The sequence below is a fragment of the Centroberyx gerrardi genome, chromosome 4 (assembly GCF_048128805.1).
Source record: "Centroberyx gerrardi isolate f3 chromosome 4, fCenGer3.hap1.cur.20231027, whole genome shotgun sequence".
NCBI classification, from domain to species: domain Eukaryota; kingdom Metazoa; phylum Chordata; class Actinopteri; order Beryciformes; family Berycidae; genus Centroberyx; species Centroberyx gerrardi.
The window spans coordinates 14,046,727-14,070,056 of record NC_136000.1 but is presented as its reverse complement, the minus strand read 5'-3'; the positions used below and the strand labels follow the sequence as shown (position 1 = coordinate 14,070,056).

The following is a 23,330-nucleotide window of genomic DNA, read 5'->3' as shown; positions in this document are numbered from 1 at the left end:
CCAGTGTGAAGCACCAAATGATGCGTCATAAGGGAAGACCGTATCCCTCCTCTCCACGAACAGGTACTCTGTCTGTCTGTCCACAGCTGATGTGCGGAGGACTTTACATAGAGTCAACCCACGCAAGGCTGCAGGATCTGACAGCATACCTGGTCGCTTGCTGGCAGATGTCTGGACAGACATCTTCAACATCTCCCTGAGCCAGGCGATCGTTCCAGAGTGCTTCAAAACTGCCACCATCATACCGGTGCCGAAGAAGACAACTGTGTCCTGTCTCAGTGACTACCGCCCCGTGGCTCTCACATCTTTAGATCCCTTCCAGTTCGCATGCTGGTCTAACCGGTCCATGGACGACGCCATATCCCTCGCTCTGTACAACACCCTGTCACACCTGGACAAAAAAGACACCTACATTAGGATACTGTTCATTGATTTCAGTTCAGCATTCAACACAGTCATTCCACAGAAGCTGATAGGGAGGCTATGCTGGCTGGGCCTCAACACCTCACTGTGCAAGTGGATTCTGGACTTTCTGACTGGAAGACCACAGGCAGTCAGGGTTGGCAAACACATCTCCAGCACCATCAAACTGAGCACTGGCAACTCCCCCCAGGGCAGTGTGCTCAGTCCATTGCTGTTTACACCGCTGACATATGACTGTACAGACAGATCCAGTTCAAATCACATCATGAAGTTTGCTGACGACACCAGCGTAGTGGGCCTCTTCAGTGGTGATGATGAAACAGCACACAGAGTAGAGGTGGAGCAGCTAGTGGACTGGTGCACGGAAGACAACTTGTCTCTTAACGTGAGCAAAACGAAAGGGATGATCATGGACTTCAGTAAGGCCCGTCCTGACCACATCCCACTGCAGATCAGCGGTTCCATCGTGGAAAGAGTCAGGACCGCTAAGTTTCTTGGGGTGCATCTCACAGACGACCCTTACCTGGACCCATAATTCCACCTCCCTAGTAAAGAAAGCTCAGCAGCGTGTCCTCCCACCCCCCATCCTGACTACATTCTACAGGGGCACCATTGAGAGCGTACTGACTCACTGCAACACTGTGTGGTACGGGACCTGTAACAATCTAGACCGTAACACCCTGCAGCGAATAGTGAGGACAGCAGAAAAAATCATCTGAACCACTCTCCCCTCGATTCAGGACATTTTCCATAAAAGCTTCCAGTATTGCCTCCAGTATTGTCAAGAACAACCTCCCATCCTTCCCACAGCCTCTTTGTCCCACTGCCGTCGGGACGGCGGTTCCGCAGCCTCCAAGCCAGAATAGTCAGGTTGAGCAAGAGCTTCTTCCCCCAGGCTGTCAGGCTCCTAAACTCTCTGGGTCCCCCAAAAACACATGCCCACCTTGAATAAAGAACCCTGCCCACAAACCCTTCTCCATCCCCACTCGCCACCACCTGCCTACATTAGGAGTGAGGCCCTATACACTGTAAAGGACTGTAATGTCTGTAGAGGACTGTAGAGGACTGTAGAGTGCTGCTATCATGTTCCCACTGGAGTTTTTTTATTACTGTTTGGATATTTTGCACTATATGTATGTATTATGTTCTATCTGAGTCTGAACATTACATTGTCTGTGCAATATTGTTTTATTCTTTTTGTTATTATTTATTATTTGTTTGTTTGTTCTTTTCATCATCATCATCATTATTATTATTAATATTTTAAAATACTAATTGTTGATTTGCACTACATCTCTGTTGCACCTTGAGCCTTGAGAAACAATATTTTGTGTCACTGTGTACAGTCTCTGTATATTTAGATGTATATATGTAGCTTGATGCAGCTGCGATGACAATAAAACGGAACTTGAACTTGAAAGTATGGCCAAGTCGCAAAGTCTATAATAAAGTAATTGAATTCGTCACTAAATCTTCCAAACCCGCTAATACTGACTACATTTCATTATATATAGTATTTGAGATTAGAATGAAATCTGTATTGTTCTCTGTTACTTGAAGGAAAATAAAAACATATTGATAAAAAAAAAAGAAGTGACTTGCCTGACTAGTCGGTTCCTCTCATGTTGCTGATAGCGGCTGTTGCTGCTGCTGCTGTATGTTGCTGTTAATCGCCAGGTGAGGGCGCGCTGCCCCAAGCACAGCCATGCTGTCCGGAAGACGAATGTAAATATTTTTGTGACGTACCATCCCCGGATCATTCACATCCACCCATTAAGAAGAATATCTGTGCTGTCTGTCAGGAGCAGCTCTTCCAGCTCATGACAACGTTGCTCATTTTTTTGTAGTTATTTTCGAGTAAAGAGATTGATCTTATCTGATATCAGACCTCTTTTGTCACGTTTATATCCAGATTGCTCGCGCCTGTGCGTTTTTACAGCAGTTTCTTGTGTTCAACATGCAAAAGAGAAGGAAGCCCGAGCCGATCCAACTCAACCCGATTCCCGATGGAAACACCATCAACGGCACCGGTGCCACAGAGTGAGTGGGAATATTCATCTACCCATGCTATATATATTGATGTATATATAATAATGTTATAACCTTTCAGGTTTATCATTCATTGAAGGCTAATATTCGCTATGACAACAGATATTTCTTGAATAGTATCATTATTGTGTATATGAACTTCTTTCTTAGTCTCTAATCTGAGACTATTTTCCTACATTATGTATGTGTGTGTATGTGTGTGTGTGTGTGTGTGTGTGTGTGTGTGTGAGAGAGAGAGAGAGAGAGAGAGAGAGAGAGAGAGAGAGAGAGAGGAGGGGGGAGTGTGCGCGTGCGTGCGTGCGTATGTGTGTGTGTGCTCGGGAGTTATGGGGCAACTGCACCCAGTGTGTGAGCGGCTGACCTGCAGGTGGTTTATATTTGGGATGCTCCAAACCTCGAAATTCAAATTTGGCAACCTAATGTAAGAATACCATTGGTGTTTGTAATCATTTTCACAGTTAAATTCTGTTACAATGCTTCCCAACAGAGATGATCTAACCACAATAAACCTACTCCTCAAACTGTAAATCATCTTCGTGGTGTCACTGATGACCAGTCGTTGCCTCACTGTAATTAGATAGTGATTAGTCAGAGGTCGACCTTTGCAGGGAGAAAGCATTTAGAATAATATTTTGGTGTGTTGAGGGTGTTTTGTGAAGGCAGAGGCTACTCCACCATCCAACCAAACACAATAATGGAGATATTAAATTGTTGTGACACCATGCTCTAGTTCTCAGGTCAAAGAGAATGGCAGCCAACCCTGCAACATCAATCTCTCCTGCTGGATCAGTTGAGATAAGAATTACATAACATGCCATCCAGTGTAATGGTGAGAGATGGTTGGTTTGCTAATGTGTTGTAGAAGCGGGATGTTTTGTCTTTTATTTTATTTTTCACTGGGTCATCCCCTGCACATCTGAAGGCAAAGCACTTTCCCAATCTTTTGCAATGAATGACTTCTTTAAAAACAAATGAACTAAATTCAAATCCTTATAGAATTCTGCATTAAACTTTTATAAGGTGTCACTCTCCACAGCTTAACATTTTAGTTCAAATTCAAAGACAGTTACTAGTTGATATCAGTTGATATTAGGTAAAAACATCTTAATTGATTTTGACATAATTTTTTAACATTTAATTTGATTTTATTTGGTTTTGCTTAGGCAAAACTTTTAACACTTGATTGAAGAAACGTTTTCCATTAGGATGAGTATACTTGGTGCCAGTTGGTGGGTTGTTTCCCCAGAACATTTGATATACATACAGTATATCAAAACCACTTTCCTACTTAATAACAATAAAAATAATCAGCTTATACTAACCCACATTCTGCTTTTTTGTTTGGAGGTCAGCATGGTAATAAATGTTAGATATGTGTGGGAGATGAGTTGGGCTTGGGTTCAGTAGTAGTTGCTGTACATGACATAATGTTTGGCTTGAGCAGAGTGCATTCCTGTTGCTGCTGGGCAGGCTGTGGCGGGCCGAGCAGCAGCGTGTTAGAGTGAAGCAAACACCAGGATCTCTGATTCAGGACTTTGGAAGTCTCTGGAATCTCTCTTCCCGGCACGGCTACAATGGGAAGTCACAACTTGTGTGTGTGTGTGCGTGTGCGTATGTGTGTGTGTGTGGGTGTGTGTGTGTAAGAGAGAGCTTAGTCTAATTCCTCTCTCTGGCTCAGTGACACTGCTATACTGTGGCAGCCAGCCGGACAGAGCCAGACTGATATATTGCTGACAAAATACCCATGGACCCTGGTGTTAGTTGGCCCTCTTTTCCATAAAAAGACAGTTTTATCTGGGTCCTTAGTTTCAACTCTTGGAGGCTGTAAGAAGGGAAAAAAATCCTGTTACAGTCCAGTGACGGTACATAATGGGGCAGACCCTACTGTAGGCTCACCAGTACCTTTTGTAAAGATGTGCACTTTTAGCTGTCTTATGATTAGAAGTTTTTATTGTTTTTAACAAAAATAATAAGTACATAGTAAACAAAACAGCTCAGATAGTAAAGAGTAAAGAGGAGGCTGGCTGGACACAAAAATGAAACCATACACTTGCGCACCCGCCAAAAAATGAGAGGGGGGGGGGGGTAAGATTTTGAATAGTTACACAGTTACAGCATTACAAGTTGAGTATTACATAGTAATGCAAAGCAGTCAACAGTATGATATGCCAAGGTAATGACAGTTTCCTGTATTTTTAGGAGCTGGAAACACTATTACATGCCTATGACCTAAGTATGGTATCTATTCTACTTCAAGTAATATTCCTCCACCCTGCTAAGCAGCCTGTATGATAGATGTTCTAGGGCAGCTGGATGACTGAGAGCAATGTGCCACAAACAATACTAAGGGTGCTGAAGAGGCTTTCCAGTCTCCAGTAAGGAGTTTCCACCCCAGCAGGGTTGCAGTCTGAATCCACTCTGCAAGTGACGGAGCCAAATCCATCAAAACTGGATTAAACGGTCACCCAAAATACACAGGGTAGGGGAGAAGTGAATGTTTCGACCAATAAGACTTTGCAACATTGCCATTGATAGCCCACTAAAAATACCCAAGTTTTCAAGCAACTCCAGATTATATGTACTAAAGCAGTGATTCTCAACCTTTTTCATATCAAGGACCCCTAATTTAATCCACATTAGGGCCACAGACCCCCATTTGATGAGATTGTTTCTCGGACCCAAATCTGAGAATATTTTTATTGTTAGATATGATTTTGTGCAGAATTCCATGACTATCTGTTGTACGTAGAGAGATAACAGAGAAACTATGATCAAAATAGTCATTCTTCTACATTCTCTAATTGTGTTAACTTCTTGTAAACAAATTGATGGTGAAGTTTAACAATTCATCAATTTGCTGGGGACCCCCTGGAACCCCCTCAAGGACCCCTGGTGGTCCCCGGACCCCACGTTGAGAACCACTGTACTAAAGTGCCTTCTTCATCATGGCATCTCAAGTATCTAGAGTTCTCACCCAACCCAAATGTATACAGCTCAGATGCATCAATAAATAAACAATGTATTGTTTTAGATTGGATTAGTCTTGTTCGTAATTCTCTTGACATCTTTTTCCCATTCCTAAAACGTCTACCCTATTCGACCTCTGTAAGTAATACATTCAGGTCTGTTTCCCATGTTGACTTAAGAGCGGATCTACTGGCATCTGAACCTGCAAGTATCATGGAGCAGTAGACACATGCTTCATGGCCGATCCCAAAAATGCTCAGTACGTGCTGAAGAGTGTCAGTGTCAGGCGGGCCAAATGTCTAAACCAGCAGCAGTTGGAAATATTTCCAAAATTGACTGTATGGTAGGTCAAACTGTTGTTTAAGCATCCTGAAAGATTTCAATATTTCCACATTATATAGTTCTCCTATAATTGTGATGCCCTTAAGGAACCAAGAGCTGGAATAGTGATTCGTTTATAGAGCTTGGGATTCAGCCAAATCCCTGCAGACCGATGAAGATAGGGATTGAATTTAAAGATCCGAGGTACTTTGCTCCACGTGTGATATAATAGGATGGATGTGGATATCTGGGGCTAACCTAGCTGTGATGTAGCAGATAGGAGGAAGAGGGCTGTATTGGGTGCTTTCAAGGTCAAACCAGGGGGGCATTTATAATGGTAACAATAACAATAAATTAGGCATCCCATGGCCGCTGCTGTCCACTGGCCTTTGCTGTTTATGAAGATTCAGTCTAGGGCTGAATCTTTCAGTATTGCTAAAAATGCGCAAGTGGAATTTTAACTAGGAGAGCCTGCCGCAAATAATTAAAATCGGGAGAACTGTTTATTTTGATTATGTTGACCTTTCCTGTTGACCAGAGAGACATTTAGAGGAGACCATCGTTCTATATCAGGTTGGAATTTGTTCAGCAGAGGGTCAAAATTTACTTTGATCAAGTGAACCAGAAGAGGGGAGAATGTTATGTCCAGGTTATACCATGTGTGGGCCAGGTAGAGCTGTCTGACTGAAAGAGAGATTTTGAGCAGCAGGACGTCGGAGGAGGGGCTTCATGTTTCATCCAATTTGCTTCATGAACTGAAATTGAAGAGAACATATCAGTTGTTTTGAATAGAGAGGGGAGCAAATGCTCGGGTTCCAAAACAAACACAAGTGTGTTGTCAGCATACAGCATTATTTTGTGGTATTTGTCACCAGTCTGGATGGCAGGAAATGCAGGGGCCCTGCAGATAGCCACAGCTAATGGATAAAGGGCGATTGCAAAGAGGAAGGGGGAGGGGCCCCCAGCTGAGGGCCGCTAACCAGCTCAGAGGATGATGCCACTGGTAAGCATGGAAGTTGTAGGTTGGATGTAGATGAGTTTAATCCAATCAATGAACTTCTTACTAAAACCAAAACATTCCACAGTGGTGAAAAGGGAGGCTATTGCCATTCCACCCTGTCAAATACTTTCTCAGCATGATATGGCGTTCATGGGAAAACTGCTCTGATTGGCCCACATAATGCCAACCAATCTTATAATGTTATCAGAGGAGGTGCGAGAACAAATACAACCGCCCTGGTCTGGATGGATCAGAGAGGTTATAACTTTGTCCAGGCGGTTTGCTAAAATCTTACATAAGATCATACTATTACAGAAGGTCAGACTTATAAGTCTGTAATGTTTACGGTCTAAGGTGTCCTTTCCAGGGCCGCACATAGTGAAGGAGGTAGTCTTACATTCTGTAGAGCTTCATTATATCGAAAAGTGTTGGTGCTAATTCCTCTTTGTGGTCTTTTATGTTTTATGTTTAACGATGATTCTTCACTTAGAGAAACATGCAATCACACAGACAAACACAGGGCCACGGATAAAGTGGGAGGTTTAGCTTTTACTTACTTAACCTGCATGATGTGGTTGATGATTATATTTGTAATCAAAATCATGAGTACTGGGAATGCTGAGGGTAATGTTTCTCTGTGACTGTCATCAGTCTCGACTGTACAAGCTGGACCACACACAGACGCTCTAGGGAATGGCGAGGAAATCACATTAATGATTAACCGCTACAGCAACCACAGTCTCTGGAGCTGACTGCTCAATGGTTACGTCCCTATTACTATATCCTATCTTACTACAATGGAATGTGCACTTGTTTGCTATACACTGAGGTATGTATACTACTAGCCAAAACCCAGTAGAGCTTTTAAGTCAGATATGTGGGTGGCTCGCAACCACAAACTTATTTATGATTACAGTGATGCCGTCGTCTTCAGGAGCTTTATGCCAGGCTGTAGAAACTGAGTCTCTGGTCTACTGGATGTCCTTGGACATTGTGGATGCAACACAAAAGACCAGAGTCGTGCTCACTTCCTCATGCACTTAGAAGGGGGCTGTGGTGTGCAGCTATTGTAATCCCTCCCACACGTTGTGCAGAGTGTGTGCCAGGCTGCTCCTCTCCTCAGTATCTCCTGCCTCCTCCACCTCCAGCTCTTGTCGACAAAACGCCCACACTACCCACAGCCCCCTCAAACTCAGCACCTCGTCTCCATGGATATGCAGGCCTGCTGTCAAAAATAACACCACTTAACCCTCTCTTTGCCGCATGTGGTTGAGCCATGGAGAGAACAGCATCCTGCCCTGCTGTAGCTGCTTTCCATTGAGTCGTGATTAAGTACAAAGAGAGACAAAAGCATAATTACCACTGTGCCTGAAGAAAATAATACTATCATCACCGAATTAGCATATTATGATGCAAGTATAAAGGACCAGCACTTCAGCTGATGGAAATCAGATTTTGCTTCCCAGTAGCTAAATAGGTAAAACCTTACAGTAGCCTGTAGTTCTTTCAGAACAAATATACTTGCAGGCAAATGTCCTGACCATTAATCAAATCATGGATGCTTTTGTTTGGTTCATTTGCAGCATAAAACATTGCGCTTTGCATCAGCAAACATTTACTCCGAAATTTGATGCCCATTTTTGCATTATTTATGTTCCATTAGTCTTTATTTTCCACCATTCTAAATGAACAAACATCTATTGTATCATCTTTGGGATGTTTGAAACACACAAGATCAGTTCACTGACTAATTAACTGTTTGACCATATAATCATTTGCTTGTGAAATGACATGACAATTTATTGATCTTTAGATAAACAGTCCTGGTTAAAAGCTTAGATTGGTATTGTGTTAATATGCTTCGGGAGAGTGGAGGAGGACTGTAGGAGGAGAAGGAAAGGTCAAAGAGCAGCAGGTCAGATGAGTTCATTCCGCAAATGACTTATAAAGGAAATGCATCGCCATGACAACAGCGCCAGGGGAGAGGCATCGCCGCTCAGAGGAACTCCCAGCTTCCTCATATTGGGATCTGGGAAGGAACAGAGAGGCACACACCCCTGCGGCCCTCACTGTCTGCCTGCCTGCTCTTTGGTTGGTGCAGATATTCCTAAGGGCATATGTAGTATTAGCTATCACACACCAAGTTGTGTGTGTTTGCTATGAGTTTTTAATGATATAATGAAGAGATCCTGACTCACCTTGTTTCTCTCATGTCTCCAGAGGGGACAGCCAGTACAGTGGTGCGAGATCTCTGAGAAACAACATCTGTAAAAAACTGTCTGAATGGACACTTGCAATCTCACCTAAGTCCAAAATATACACCTTATATTTAGCCAATGCCATATTAATAATATACGGATTACTCACCTCTCTTTCTCTCTGTCTTCCTCTGTGTAAGAACAAACTTGGAGGCCTTGCAGAAGAAACTGGAGGAGCTGGAGTTGGATGAGCAGCAGCGGAAACGCCTGGAGGCCTTCCTGACACAGAAGCAGAAGGTGGGGGAGCTGAAGGACGATGACTTTGAGAAGATCTGTGAGCTGGGCGCAGGCAACGGGGGGGTGGTGTTCAAGGTCTCCCACCGCCCCTCTGGTCTCATCATGGCTAGGAAGGTAAGCTGTTTAAAAACCTAATTTCAACTCCTTTTTACTCCCTGGGTTCCTGAGCTGCAAGGCAGAGAGCGACTCAGCCTGAACTGTGTCTGGTAGAGATGTGTATATTGTAAGGGTTATTTTGCAGTTATTTTCCTTCAGTCAGCCTCACTTAGACCAGGCTGCCCTGAGCTCTCTTCTCCAATATCTCAGACAGGCATTGATTTTTACAGGCATCATCACTGTTTTTAGAGACTGTGGTCAGAAATGTATCTCTCTTGTTTTCCTCTCGAGTATATTGTGCACACAGTGAGAAGTGGGTTAGTGGGAGTACAGTCTATCCAGTGATACAAAAACCCAAGAGCTGTGGTATAAAAGTGGTTATCAATGTATATTAAAATGTCAATATTTGGCTTCCCACGCTTGGCTGACAAGATTCAAATACTTATCGAACATGCAACAGTATGAAAAAAATATCAAAAACATGTTTTCCATATGATCATTATATAGTATTGCAATTATGTATGCTTTATTTTCTTCGCCTTATGCTTGTAACCTTGAGCATGGTTGAATGCATATGTCACGACAACTCATGCAGCTCTGCTTCAGTGAATGCATCTATATCTAAAGTCCCTGTGTGTGTGTGTGTGTGTGTGTGTATGTGTGTGTGTGTGTGTGTGTGTGTGTGTGTGTGTACATGCACATGTGAGTCTGTTTATGCCAAAGGGTCATGACGTCATGTTTCATCTGTTCTAGTTGATCCACCTGGAGATCAAACCAGCCATCAGGAACCAGATCATTAGAGAACTGCAGGTGCTACATGAGTGTAACTCCCCGTACATTGTGGGCTTCTATGGGGCCTTCTACAGTGACGGAGAAATCAGTATCTGCATGGAGCATATGGTACGGCTCTTCAAACATGTCACGGTTGTCAGTGTTTTTACTCTACATTCACTCTGAAATCTGCTTTACAGACTGTGCTGTAGTTAGTTGGCAAATGTATTTTCCATGGACACACTCATTGGCACGGAAACAAACTTAGTTCAAGTCAAATTTTGAATCTGAAAGAGCTATACAGTCATTCAGTAGACGCTCTCCTTCTGTTCCTTCCCTGGTGGCTGTAGGACGGCGGCTCCCTCGACCAATCACTGAAGAAAGCAGGCAAGATCCCAGAGCAGATCCTTGGCAAAGTCAGCATTGCTGTGGGTAGCTCAAACACCTCTCCCACCAGATACACACTCTGCCCATGACGCTACAGCTATATTTATGCAGCTTTTTTGGCTACGAATCTGGGCTCCTAATGGCTGCATATGCACTGTATTATTTCTGCTGGAGTTCACAGTAATCTGTGTGCATACTATGCTGATACATAATATTTATCTTTCCAGGTCATTAAAGGGCTCTCCTACCTGAGAGAGAAACACAAGATCATGCACAGAGGTTAATTGCTATTTTATTCACTGAAAGATGTCACAGAAAACATAATGAATAAGGTTTTGCCGTCTCGTTACAAGCCCTTTATATAACTGAGTACCTGCCTTTAGGTATGCTATTCTTAAAATGAGTGTTTACTCTAAATAACTTGTGAGACAGTTTTTTTTACTTACACTGCAGTTGAGGCACAATTTGTAACATGCTGAGTTACAAACATAGAATGCAAAGTTGATATGCATAGTTCATGCATGGGGTATTATTCAGTTCACACACTTGTTTGGAGAGATCTTGACTGAACTTCACCACTGGATTGATCTTCACTTAACAGTAATTCCCCACTTCAGATGCATACACTATATTTGAAATAGACATTTGCTGCACTCAAAGATGAATGAATGATGTGAAGAAATCACTCAAAGATGAATGAATGATGTGAAGAAATCAGTCAAAGATGCATGAATGATGTGAAGAAATCAGTCAAAGATGCATGAATGATGTGAAGAAATCTGACGACCTTGTAGCAAAAGCTTGTTTCTATGGTGACAACTATTTCCTCTTGAACTGCCCAGCGTGTTCTCCTAAATGCTGCATATCCTTCTTTCAGATGTCAAGCCCTCTAACATCCTAGTGAATTCCCGCGGTGAGATCAAGCTGTGTGACTTTGGCGTGAGCGGACAGCTCATAGACTCCATGGCCAACTCTTTTGTGGGCACTCGCTCCTACATGTCTGTGAGTTCACAGCCCTTTCCCCTGCTGCTCTCACTCACACAGTGACTATTAGCCTTTCTGCTACAATGGCCACATGTCTAGACCTCATACCTGTGAGGAAATAGAAGACAGCACCCAAAACAGTCATTGATCATAACTTTCCAGCATGCAGATTTTGCAGGAGCATTGTTTATCATGTCTGCATCTCAGTGCATGTAATGAATTCCATGTTTGCACTTACCTTTATGAGATTTTAATTGTATTTTTGGTTATGAACATTGCTGTATATTGTTCGTCTGCAACTTTCTACTGTAAACAATAGTATTGGTAGTAGTAATAATATAATTGCATGTGTTGTGCAGCCGGAGCGTTTACAGGGTACCCATTACTCTGTTCAGTCGGACATCTGGAGTATGGGTCTATCCCTGGTGGAAATGGCCATTGGACGCTTCCCCATCCCACCGCCTGACGCTAAGGAACTGGAACAGATCTTTGGCTTCCCAGTGGAGGGGGAAGCAGCCTCCAGTGAATCCTCTCCAAAGCCGCGGCCCCCTGGGCGACCAGGCAGCTGTAAGTCTGAGAGGACAATGGTTCATCTCCTGTTTTTGCAGATGAGCTCTGTAAATTACAGCAGCTTCACTACTTACTAAAATCATTTCAAAAGGATTTAAAGTCTTTGCTGAATTAACTCCACGAAACAGTCGTTATATAGTGAAAACTTTTATTGATCACCTTGAGTGGTACTTTGTGCAGAGGCGCAGATAGTAAAATATGACAGCCAAGAGGCTGATGTCCACATGCTGTTGTGACAAGTAGTTTCTTCTCCTCTAGCGTACGGACCGGACAGCAGACCTCCGATGGCTATATTTGAGCTGCTCGATTACATTGTCAATGAGGTGTGTGGATATCTCTGCTGGATTTCCATGTGTTGATTTGAGACTGAACTGAAATGTAAATGCATTTTGCTAATGCCTTTGCTACACCATAATATTTGACCATTCATTGTTGATTGGACCATCTTATTTTCAGCCCCCGCCTAAACTGCCTGGGATATTTGGCTCCGAATTCCAAGACTTTGTGAATAAATGGTATGTAATCAAAGAAATGTTGAAAATATTTACAGTACCATGTGACAACACTCATTACTGGGTAAAAATGAGCAAGGCTCTGTAATTGAAAATGTAAATCTGCTCATTAGAAGTTATATTGCCATCTAGTGGTATCAATAAAATCTGCACATTGTCATTCTAAGATGTTCAATGTCTCCTTTGCAGTTTGATAAAGAATCCAGCAGAGAGAGCAGATTTGAAACAGTTGATGGTGGGTGCGCTCATGTAACAGTTTCTCAGTTCCTACTGATACCATTTTTTATGTCTAAGATGGCTCACCTTCTTTCAATGTCTTTAGGTCCATTCTTTTATCAAGCAGTCTGAGGCAGAGGAGGTCGACTTTGCTGGCTGGCTGTGTAGCACGATTGGACTGAATCAGCCTGTGACCCCCACCCACGGCTCCGGCATGTGAGACCTGCCATTCTGTCTACAAGCTACATACAACCTGACCATTCAGCCGCTCTGCCACAACCAGCTCCCAATCTCAAGGTCATCCTAATGACTGGATTTGTATTATGGGAGATATGTATCCGTTTATAAGATTTTCAGCGCTCATTGGATCAGAAGTTGTGCAATCACTAGTTGTATACAAACCTACATGCCAAGTGAAATTAACTTTATGTATTGAACAATTCTCTGGGCTACATTGCAGGCCTGCCTGAAAAGCCATTTTTTCTAATGATGATCAAATCATTTAATTATGTGACAAATGCTGCTCAACCTATTTGCTTTGTATTCCTCATTACCCTATGTGCTTACTGCCCCTCAAGATAAGTTCTTTGCTAGCATTTGTGAAATATGGTGTTTGTCTTGTGAATTAAAATTATGAATGACAGGAATGACTTGTTTATTTGAAACCACTCCATTTTATTTAAGTCACGAGTGAACCCCACAGTTTGTATGGACAGATTTATGCCTTGGCTTTCGGAGCTGCTGCCTTCTTTGCTGGCTTCTTCTTGGGTTTCAGCATCTTGGCCTTGATCTATGGAGAGACCAAATGAGATTCATGAATGATAATCAAGAGTTAAGTGTTCAAGTGTGGCAACAAGCTTAAATCTGTTAGCTACTTACAGCAGGGTCGTGCAGGAGGATGGCATGACGTCTTGCTGTCTTGGCGTAGGGGTTCAGCTTCAACATTATCCTCAGGTTCTTCAGAGGGTTCTTCTTCAGAACTCTGCGGTTGATCTTCTTGCTGTAATGAGAACACGACAGCCCATTATATTAATGTGCACAATTTGCTAATATTCCGTCTTTGTGATAGACTAGCTTTTTGGCTCAGGACTTCCATATAATCAGGATTCAGAAACACGGACCTGAAGTGGAAACTCATCATGGTTTGACAAGACACTTAAAGTTTAAGAACTCAAACTGTGCAGTGCTTACCTTGGTGCACAAAGTGCTTTCTGGATCTCCTCACTCTTCAGAATCCTGCTCAAGTCTGTGTTGGTCATCTTGTGCATTGGCAGGCTGAAATAAAAAAATTTTTTTAAAAAAAAGGTGTTAAGAAAGGGGTCCTCATGTATTGAAATACTAAGTTGACAGCATGCGTTGTTCAAACTCAGAACTTCTTAGTTATCATGAAATTTCAAAAACACGGACCATGAAGTGGAAGCTCATCACTGCAAAACATCTGAGCAATATCAGGTTCACTAGTGCTATAATGTAATATTCCCTTTATACTCACTTGTAGCCCAACTTCTGGGAGGCAGGTTTACGCCAGGTGCCATACAGCTCATCCAGTTTACGGAAAGCACTCTCAGTCCAGATGCAGAAGCGTCCAACATGACCACCAGGGGCAAGCCTCAGGAGGTTCAGTTTGTTCACGTTCTGCAGAGTGATGCCTGTGAAAAACAATTGGCTACAATCATAGGGTGCAGTACAATGCTTTTCATACAAAAGGCATTTCATGTTCTCAGCACATAATTAAGTATGGATAACTCAACTAGCCTTAAATTCAGAAAAATGCAACATCCAAGTTGGAATTCATCATTCAACCAAATTGCATAGATTTCCCGGAACACAAGCTGCATACCTAGAGACATGCATTAAGGCCTCTACCAATTTTCTTCTTCACTTAGTTTTGTGCTACCCGCTGCATGTGAATTACAAGTGAACATACACAGCATAAGTACTATTATTTTTGTTGAGAAAATCCTAATGTCCTTTTCATGGCAACATTGTTGAATCCCACATCTTAAATACACACCTGGGATATTTCTGAAGGCTTTGGTGACACCTGCGTCTTGGTTGTAGATGATGCATGGTCCTTTGCGCTGGATACGTCTACGATTCCTCATCTTACCCTTACCGGCGCGCATGCGTTGGGAGGCATAGACCTGGTGAGAAAAGGAAAAAAAAAAACTTTAACACCTGAGCTCACCATTAACATTGGCCAAGCAGCGCTGTCATCAGGTAACCCACAGGAGAAGAACAAGTCAGTCTGAGGTATTTGTATAATGCTACTCTCCACATTTGATCAATTCAGACAGCTGAAGGGCTCAGAACTTCCATTAAAATCAGGTTTCAGAAACACGGACCTGAAGTGGAACATCATCATGGCTTGACTGTCATTTTGGAATCCAAAAGCTCAATTTACAATTCTGGTGTAGATTACCTTTTTGATGTCGTTCCAGGCTTTAAGCTTCTTCAGCAGAAGCACAGCCTCCTTGGTCTTCTTGTATCCCTCAACTTTGTCATCAACCACCAGTGGGACCTCAGGGATCTCCTCAATGCGGTGTCCTGGCGAAAGAGACCATCATGTCAAGCCAAGACATATACACACACAAACCATCACGCTGCTGCCAGAGCTTGCTCAGAATTAAATGGACATCACCACCCTATGACAGTTTTGAGACAGCAGGCAACTGTCACTGTTCACAGGGTCAGACGCAAATTACACCATCATGGCAAGTCAGATGTTAAAGCCTTTGTGCTTTAAAAATATTTTTACAAATGCATAGATTTTAATGGCTTTTGTACTGTCTGTAGTAACACTTTGTACTCCTGTTTTTAGGGCTATATAAATACACATTATTTTTACCTGAGGCTTACCTTTGGACATAACAAGTGCAGGAATGGCAGAGGCAGCCAGAGCAGAGCAGATGGCATAGCGCTTCTGCGTTGTATTGATCCTGCGGTGCCAGCGACGCCAGGTCTTGGTAGGGGCAAACATGCGGCCTCCACGACACATCTAGACTAAAGTCAAGGAAATAGCCTATATGACTAATGCTACAGCAACACAAATTACTTAACACCTGCTCAGACTCAAGGATTCGTCAGCCATCTGTGCCAGCCTATGACAGCAGGCATACCGTCACTGGTCACAGTGTCAGACGCAAATTACACCATCATAGCAAGTCTGCAATGTTAGTTTGTTTACAACATGATATAACATCAAGTATGATTACTCCATATTAGCCGCAATCCTGGTCAAAAGGATACATTTCCAAAAGCTCCCTGGCCAGAGCGGTGGGTACCACCACCTCTCACACGAGGGATACGGGCCACAGCTCTTCCTGTGCCCCAGGACTCCGCACTGGTCTGGTGACCTGAAATATACACATGAAATTACATTCATCCATTACAAAAGAACCAAGGGCATCAGATTAGCCCCCTCTCATTTCAATTATCACAGCTTTCAAAACCTTAAAGTAGTCTCAGCAAGATTTCATCAACATGCCAATTCTAAACTGACAGATTTACTCACCTGCCAGTTCACTGACTGCATAAGGTTGACGGCTGTTCTTGCGCATGTTGGTGTGCACAAAATTCACAATATCTGGGCGAATTGGAGCCTTGAACACAGCAGGCATGACAACATTCTTGCCTGAGGATTCTCCTTTCTCGGAATAAACCGAGATCAGGGGTCGGGCACAGGCCTGAGGAGGCAAAACAGAGCGTAACATTGAGCTTCAGGTAGGTGCACAACTTTCAGAGATTGGTGGATGAATACATTCTATAACACTTAACTACCGTGTAACAGCAGGTAAACTGTAACTTTAGAGTTAGTCCGATTAAGTGCAATTTGTATAACGGAAAGAGGCTCGTGCATCTCGCTTACTACCGTTAATGTGTAGTTTTGCCATTTCCTTCGTCTGACAACGTACTTGACATTCAGTCTTAAATGAAGTTGTACAAGAAACCATAAGTCAGCTAGCGTTAGCTTGGCTAAGTTCTAGCTAACATGATTTATCATGCGAGGTATACCGCAATTATAAATTACGGGTAACCGTGTTAAAAGCAAAATGCACCCGCGATGTCGGGATTAGTATCTTCTGCAGTGAGAATTTGACAAAATGTAAGCGTCATCTCATTGTGCGGCCTTTGCTAGCTCGCTTGCTAGTGATCTACCATTGAAGCGACATTCACACGTGTAACTGAGTTGCTAGCGCTAAGTTACCAAAATGGCTCCTCGTGTTAGCTTTACTAACGTTAGCCGGGAGCATTCCAACTCACGGCACTATGAGTTCTAACGTTATTATCTCTCCGCAAGACAGATAATACAACCTGATTAACTTAAGTACAAGCAAAGAGAATAATCCCTATTATTACATATCACGTTAACACAACATTACCGTATATTCTCACCATTTTTGATAATTATTTTTCGGCTCGCCGGGAACCACGCTCCTCACGCTATGGCGGCCACAGTAAAAAGGAAGTTGGTGAACCAGCCCAAACGGTATATGCCTCCGCTCGACGAAGGACTACTTCCGACAAGAGCATTTTTAGGCAACTCCTTTGCTTAACAGATATAAAAAATACACAATACTATTTGTATCAAAGTAAAATTTCAGCGTAATATTTTTGTAAATAAAATGTCAGGGTTCTACTAAACCACTTTTAAATCGATAGACATTACTGGCACTAACTTTATAGTCCCAGTTGGCGGAGGATAAACGTCAGACCGAACTACTTTCGTGGTAAAATATTTCTCATCTATTTTTTTTTTTTTTTTTTACTTTACTCAGTATTTCGCTGTTCATATATTTGAGATTATTAATACACTTAACTGATTTCATTTATGCATTTCTCTCAATATAAAATTATGCCGATAACGTGATGACCTCTAACCTCATGACGTGCACTTTCACCACTGAGCGCGCGACTGTCAAAATAGCAACACAGGAGCACAACTTTTCACCAGAGCAGTCTGTACTTCTTCAGTGTTTACTGTGTAACGAGAGACTTCCACTTATTCATATTTTTGAGATGGGCTCAAAGATGATAACTAGTGCTAAGGAGTTTTTTAATCTTCTTCGGTGAGTTTGCTGTGCAATGTTAAACGTTACTAACGTCAAGTTAGCCAGTAATATGAACCGATGCTTCAGTTCATGTTAAGTCAAGCAGTGCTTCTGTCAGTCGTCATGTTACTTGTTACTTTGTTCAATTAATATATTTTCTTTTAATTTTAATGCGCCCTTTTGGTTCCAGGTCTCTTCAAAACGAGGAACGTAAGGATTCTTGTGCATATGAGGTAACATAACGTAACTTTGTATTGCTATTAACGTCGATGCAATTTTGCCATCTTCATGCATCCAGCTGAATAAACTAGGCCTATTACAGTAATGATGTTAATATCTTGAATTTCAGGACGACATACAGATATTAAAGATCAATGGAGATAGCTGTGCTGTGCTGAATATGTACTGTGGGAACCAACCAGTCTTCATCTGTGAAAAAACTGTGAGTTCTGTTACTTCGGTGTACAATATATAATTTGCAGTTTAATTTGTTGAAACGTAGTATTTCACTTAGGTTTTTTTTTTTAAGCATACGTACCTTGGTATGAGCTTATGTACAGTCGACCCTCAGTATTAGCTGCACTAGGAATCAGTATTCTCCACTAGCTCTGGCTTTCATTCCAATCATCCAATCAATAATCAGTCATTACTGATTATTGCAAACAGTCAAAATAACATCCTGAAAAGTACAACACAGAATATGTTGTTTGGGTCTCATCACCATAGCGAAAGAGTGTGACATCACTACAGATACCTGCAGAGCCCAATACTGGTGTTTTAATCAATCCTTTTACTACTGTTCACCATTAGAATATGCCTTTATTTCTTGATTTTACAAGGTCCCAAAATTAATTGAACCTGACAATAAAAAAATGGATGAGACATCATCAGGCTCTGATAATGAAGCTGATGCATCCCAGGCAGACTTGGGACCACAACCGCTCACTGTCATGAAAGCAAGGTGATCTACATAATATTCACATTTCACACTGGATTGAATTACATTTCAGTGAGAACCGTCTTTTAAGCAAAGCTAGAAATTAAACATTTCATCCCTGACACAAGTGCTAGTAGAATCATGTTACCTGTTTAACTATGTAAGATATGTATGTAAGTATTTATTTTTTCTAATTTTACAGGCAACTACTGTCTTGGTACACAGTATCTCAAAATGCTAATGTGTCGTCTTTGGACAACCCCGCCTTGCCCCCTCTGTGGGTGCGCTGCGACATGTCTGACCCTGCTGGAACATCCTGGTTGGGGGCAGAAACAGTCTGCATGGGCGATAAAATAACTGGTGTCAAATTATACTCTGTCACCTGCAAAGGTATAAGCTCAGAGGCTCCAGTCCTCTTTGAATAACCCATCATTATTTAAAACATTATTGACAGAGTGAATTAATGATGTTTGAAGTTATAAACTCCTATTTGATTCTGATGTTTCTTACATTGGTTTTACTCCAACTTTTTAGGCTCATCTGTGGACAGAGGGTCATTCATTACCTTAGATGAGCTTAAGCAAGAGCACAAGAAAAGACATCATCCATCCTCGGTATGTCATGACCCTCCTCTCTTGAAAGTTATTGTAAATGAATTTTCATTCATACACATCTCTCTTAATGTTTCCAGATGCAGATAAAAGGCAGCGCCAAGTACAACCTGTTTGGCTCCACTGTTGTTGAAAACACTGTGATTGAGTGCCAGAATAGTGTGATGGTGGATTTCAAATGGAGCCATGTGGAGAGCATCCTGGAGACCCCTCCTCTGTCCTCTTCAGCCACTCTGGTAAGCAGTCAGTCATTCACACTTAGATTATACTCTTTCTCTATATAAAATACTTACTCAAGATCTGTACATGTAATTAAACAGATTTTTAATCGGATCAGACAGAGGAGCAAAGTGCTTTAGATTTGCTCATTATAATTGTGATTCTTGCCTTCCTTTGTCTCCTGTTCACATGCAGAATATCAAAGTTGCCAGTGGGGACATGAGAAGCCCAATGTTCGAGATGTACAGGGAGCTAGAGTTTCTTCAGGTTTGTGTCTCACAATAATTTGATGTGAATGACTATCAGTGCACAGTAACTAGATATTGCTAATCCCTGTTATTGTCAGATTCTTGCTAACGGTTTGAGAACTGGTGAGACCGAATGGATGGAGCCCTTGGAAACCAACTCCGCTGTAAATCTGACCAAGGCCTATCTAGAAGGTATGAGTCTGAAGATACTTGTTTTGTTTTATCACTATAACTGTACCATTATTTAATGTTAATAGGTAGTTAAGAAGAGTTTCTTTTTTATACTCTTTCAGAACTTCAGAGTACTGCAAAGACACTACAGGATCAGGCTGCAAAAACAACTGAGGTAAGATGGTAATAAAAAAACGAGGAACACTTTACAAATGTGCTTCATTTTCAGAATACAAACAGTAGCTTGCTAGCCTCTCAATCTTTTCTGACAGGCACCAAAGTTGAAGACCGAGTCGGACACTTCCATTTTCAACTCTCTCATGGAACGAGGCGATTTGGATTTTGTAGAGCAGCTGTGGGTTCGGATGAGAAAGAGTGAGTCCAGTTTTGGGTCTCTCTTGGGGAAACTGGAATTCCTTGATCTCCACAGTATAGGCAGACGCAGAAAGTCATTGTCATTCTTTTTTTTTTTTTCATTACAGGTGTGACTTCATATCAAGACATTGGAGACTGTCTGAAATTGGTTATAGAAGCTCTAAGATACGGTGACATCAAACCATGGGTATGTGTGGTGCAGCTTCTGAAAAATAACTTTTAGTTGCTTATCACAGAGAAAGAACTGAAGTTCATAATGAGTATAATCTATCTCAAGGCTATTTCTTGTTTCGCCCAGATTCACAGGGACAGCAGCAGCTCCCTCAGCAAGCTCATCCTGCAGTCCTACCACCAGCAGATCGATCATGTGTCTCTTACAGGTCTCACGCCTGTCCACATGCTGCTGGAGATGGGTCTGGACAAGATGAGAAAAGATTACATCAACTACCTTATAGGTAACCTCTTCAGCATCACTCTGTCTGAGATTTATGGATCCTTTCTACATGATGTACCATAATATGTCACGTCAGCTCTCATGAATCATTAACGAACATTGCCTTGATTTGTTACTTTGAAAATAATGTGAAAATGCATCTTTTACATATAGACAATGTTCTTTGTTCTTCTCAGGTGAAGAATTGACGACTCTAAACCACTTGGTAAGCTTAAGACTACTTTATAGACTTGTAGACAACCACTTTCAAATGAGTCTTCACGCTAAATTCTGAGTGTGTGTATTCTATTCCACAGAGTTACTATCTTAGCACAGAGGTTGATCTGCAGGAGCAAGTGATCCGAGTCAGGAAACTGCACCATCTGCTGGAGATAATGGTGACCTGCAGCACATTCCTGGGTTTGCCCTACGACCGGCTGTTCTTCCTCACACAGTAAACCCAGTTGGCTTGTTCCAGTGATATATCTCTGTGGAAGCTCTATTTTGCCACAGACAAAGTTAAATTATAGACAATTTTTTCCTTTCTCATTCTCCTAGATCATGTTTGCAGTACTACAAATTGTACCCATATGATGAGGACCATGAATTCAAATTGCAAATCAAACCAGCCCTGATCAGCCATTTCTACCAGAAGTAAGGAATACAACCCTTTGCACACTAACTACTTGAGTAGATTTAAAGAAATTTGTAAATAAGATTTAGATGTTTGCCATTTCATTCAAGTTTTAAACTTATCTAACAAATTGTTTCACCTACATGAGTATCAGAAAAGGTGAGAATGAAGGTAGGATTCATTGGACAGGACTTATAGCTTCATGGTTCCATACTGTTCCATGTTTAGACATGTGTTAGCGGTTCCATGGAAAAACACTGGAAAATGACTGAATGAAACTGGAAATGAATGGCTTAGATAGTAGTTAAAGTTGGACTGTATGTGTTAATATTCTCAGAACTCATACTCCCATTAAGATCTTGGGAGTCCCTCCTGCTCCCACAAAGAACAAGTGGGGAACTATTGCCTTATCCCTCACTCGTGTGTGTGTGTGTGTGTGTGTGTGTGTGTGTGTGTGTGTGTGTGTGTGTGTGTGTGTGTGTGTGTGTGTGTGTGTTGTGTGTGTGTTGTGTGTGTGTTGTGTGTGTGTTGTGTGTGTGTGTGTGTGTGTGTGTGTGTGTGTCAGAGAGCATCCAGTTGTGTGGGGGGTTGAGGTGTCCAGTGGCCACGGTCCTCGTGAGGTCAGGACGTCCTTACAGCTCAGTGACAGACCGCTGGTTGAACACGTCATCTTTGAAACAGGTGACCTTTCTGTACCACTCTACTGTACTAACTAAACATGCCACACAGTTCTGAATAGTTATTATGTCTAGTATATAATAGGGCTGCAACAAACAATTACTGTCATTATCGATTAATCTACTGATTATTTTCTCTATTAATCGATTATTCATTTAGTCTATAAAACGTCAAAAATAATGACAAATGCCCATCACAAGTTACCAGAGCTCAAACTGATGTCTTAAAATTGCTTACTTAGTCTGACCAGCAGCCAAAAAAAACCAAAGTATTCATTTTATAATTATATGAAACAAGAAAAAGCAGCAAATCTTAGCATTTGTGAAGCTGTAACCAGCAAATGTTTGGTATTTTTACTTGATAAATGACTAAAACTATTAATGGATTATCAAAATTATAATCGATCAATTTTCTGTCAATCAACTAATCGATTAATTGTTTCAGCACTAGTATACATGTATGGATAATTTATTTATTTATTTCAGATTACCCAAATGAAACAGTCAATGGAGACAGTGAGGAGCCAGCCTACTTCACCACCATGGTGTGCTGCAGCCTCGTCAACTTTGCTTGAATTCACACAAAGCACAACTGAAAACAACTTCGTTTTTTTTGTTGTTTTTTTTTGTTTATTTTCATATTTGATATTCTCATCACTAATTAATGTGTTTAAAAGTGAATGCAAAACTAAGATGAGCAAAAACTGCATAAGCTTAACAGGGGCCGGTGTGGGATTTTCTTTTAATATATCATTGTCAAATGCATTGTGTGAATCGCTTTTATTGCTGTGTTCTGTGACCCTGTGTGGTGCTTTCTAATTGCACCTTCATAATCACCCCTGCTGAATGTTGTTTTCTTTTTGGGGGGTTTTCTGTGCAAGCTAGATTGTGGTTAATTAAGCCTGAGAGCTCCCAAATTTGACCAAATGAAAACACAAAGTAGATCCTTGGTGATATTTCACAGCGATATTTTAATAAGAAAATCCAACATGTGGCAGTTTTATCCCCACTGTGTGAGTGTTTGGTAATAAGTTAATATACGCTAAAGCAATGTGTCATTCTGCAGCAAACATTGTATGCACATCAAATTAATTAATTCATTCAGTAATTCTCTTAAAATTCAGTTCAAATAATAACTAAAATATTTATGTTCACACATGATACATTAAAGAAATTATGCACG

General features: G+C 41.6%; 3 protein-coding genes and 5 non-coding genes across 9 annotated transcripts; 2 read left to right on the top strand and 6 right to left on the bottom strand.

Moving 5' to 3' along the window:
- The first annotated feature begins 2,206 nt into the window (after positions 1 to 2,206).
- map2k1 (mitogen-activated protein kinase kinase 1) lies at positions 2,207 to 13,429 on the top strand. The gene is made up of 11 exons (XM_071896500.2): positions 2,207 to 2,463; positions 9,159 to 9,369; positions 10,105 to 10,251; positions 10,473 to 10,550; positions 10,737 to 10,788; positions 11,387 to 11,511; positions 11,853 to 12,060; positions 12,322 to 12,386; positions 12,520 to 12,578; positions 12,765 to 12,810; positions 12,898 to 13,429. The coding sequence occupies exons 1-11, from the start codon at positions 2,381 to 2,383 to the stop codon at positions 13,009 to 13,011; spliced, it is 1,188 nt and encodes a 395-aa protein (XP_071752601.1). The 5' UTR covers positions 2,207 to 2,380; the 3' UTR covers positions 13,012 to 13,429.
- Positions 13,430 to 13,442: 13 nt separating this feature from the next.
- On the bottom strand, positions 13,443 to 17,255 carry rpl4 (ribosomal protein L4). The gene is made up of 10 exons (XM_071896502.2): positions 17,187 to 17,255; positions 16,306 to 16,477; positions 16,041 to 16,147; positions 15,651 to 15,789; positions 15,214 to 15,338; positions 14,806 to 14,935; positions 14,284 to 14,440; positions 13,983 to 14,066; positions 13,671 to 13,791; positions 13,443 to 13,581 (listed from the first exon to the last, which is right to left on the bottom strand). The coding sequence occupies exons 1-10, from the start codon at positions 17,187 to 17,189 to the stop codon at positions 13,510 to 13,512; spliced, it is 1,110 nt and encodes a 369-aa protein (XP_071752603.1). The 5' UTR covers positions 17,190 to 17,255; the 3' UTR covers positions 13,443 to 13,509.
- On the bottom strand, positions 13,871 to 13,937 carry LOC139909459 (small nucleolar RNA SNORD18). The gene has a single exon (XR_011784518.1). It is a non-coding gene; the product is annotated as a small nucleolar RNA SNORD18 (small nucleolar RNA).
- Positions 14,154 to 14,224, bottom strand: LOC139909458 (small nucleolar RNA SNORD18). The gene has a single exon (XR_011784517.1). It is a non-coding gene; the product is annotated as a small nucleolar RNA SNORD18 (small nucleolar RNA).
- Positions 15,094 to 15,161, bottom strand: LOC139909456 (small nucleolar RNA SNORD18). The gene has a single exon (XR_011784515.2). It is a non-coding gene; the product is annotated as a small nucleolar RNA SNORD18 (small nucleolar RNA).
- LOC139909461 (small nucleolar RNA SNORD16) lies at positions 15,409 to 15,508 on the bottom strand. Its single transcript, XR_011784520.1, has one exon. It is a non-coding gene; the product is annotated as a small nucleolar RNA SNORD16 (small nucleolar RNA).
- LOC139909460 (small nucleolar RNA SNORD16) lies at positions 15,855 to 15,954 on the bottom strand. Its single transcript, XR_011784519.1, has one exon. It is a non-coding gene; the product is annotated as a small nucleolar RNA SNORD16 (small nucleolar RNA).
- Positions 17,256 to 17,729: 474 nt separating the features above from the next.
- On the top strand, positions 17,730 to 23,321 carry zwilch (zwilch kinetochore protein). Of its 2 annotated transcripts, none has more exons than XM_071896436.2 (18): positions 17,730 to 17,860; positions 18,033 to 18,075; positions 18,192 to 18,284; positions 18,682 to 18,803; positions 18,982 to 19,169; positions 19,314 to 19,393; positions 19,471 to 19,626; positions 19,805 to 19,876; positions 19,956 to 20,049; positions 20,151 to 20,203; positions 20,301 to 20,403; positions 20,511 to 20,590; positions 20,702 to 20,858; positions 21,034 to 21,062; positions 21,154 to 21,290; positions 21,395 to 21,490; positions 22,040 to 22,151; positions 22,634 to 23,321. In XM_071896436.2, the coding sequence occupies exons 1-18, from the start codon at positions 17,811 to 17,813 to the stop codon at positions 22,964 to 22,966; spliced, it is 1,998 nt and encodes a 665-aa protein (XP_071752537.2). In that variant the 5' UTR covers positions 17,730 to 17,810; the 3' UTR covers positions 22,967 to 23,321. The 2 variants fall into 2 exon arrangements, with proteins under 2 accessions (XP_071752537.2, XP_071752538.2); XM_071896437.2 differs by having other exon boundaries at positions 22,036 to 22,151; positions 22,634 to 22,912.
- Positions 23,322 to 23,330: the final 9 nt, after the last annotated feature.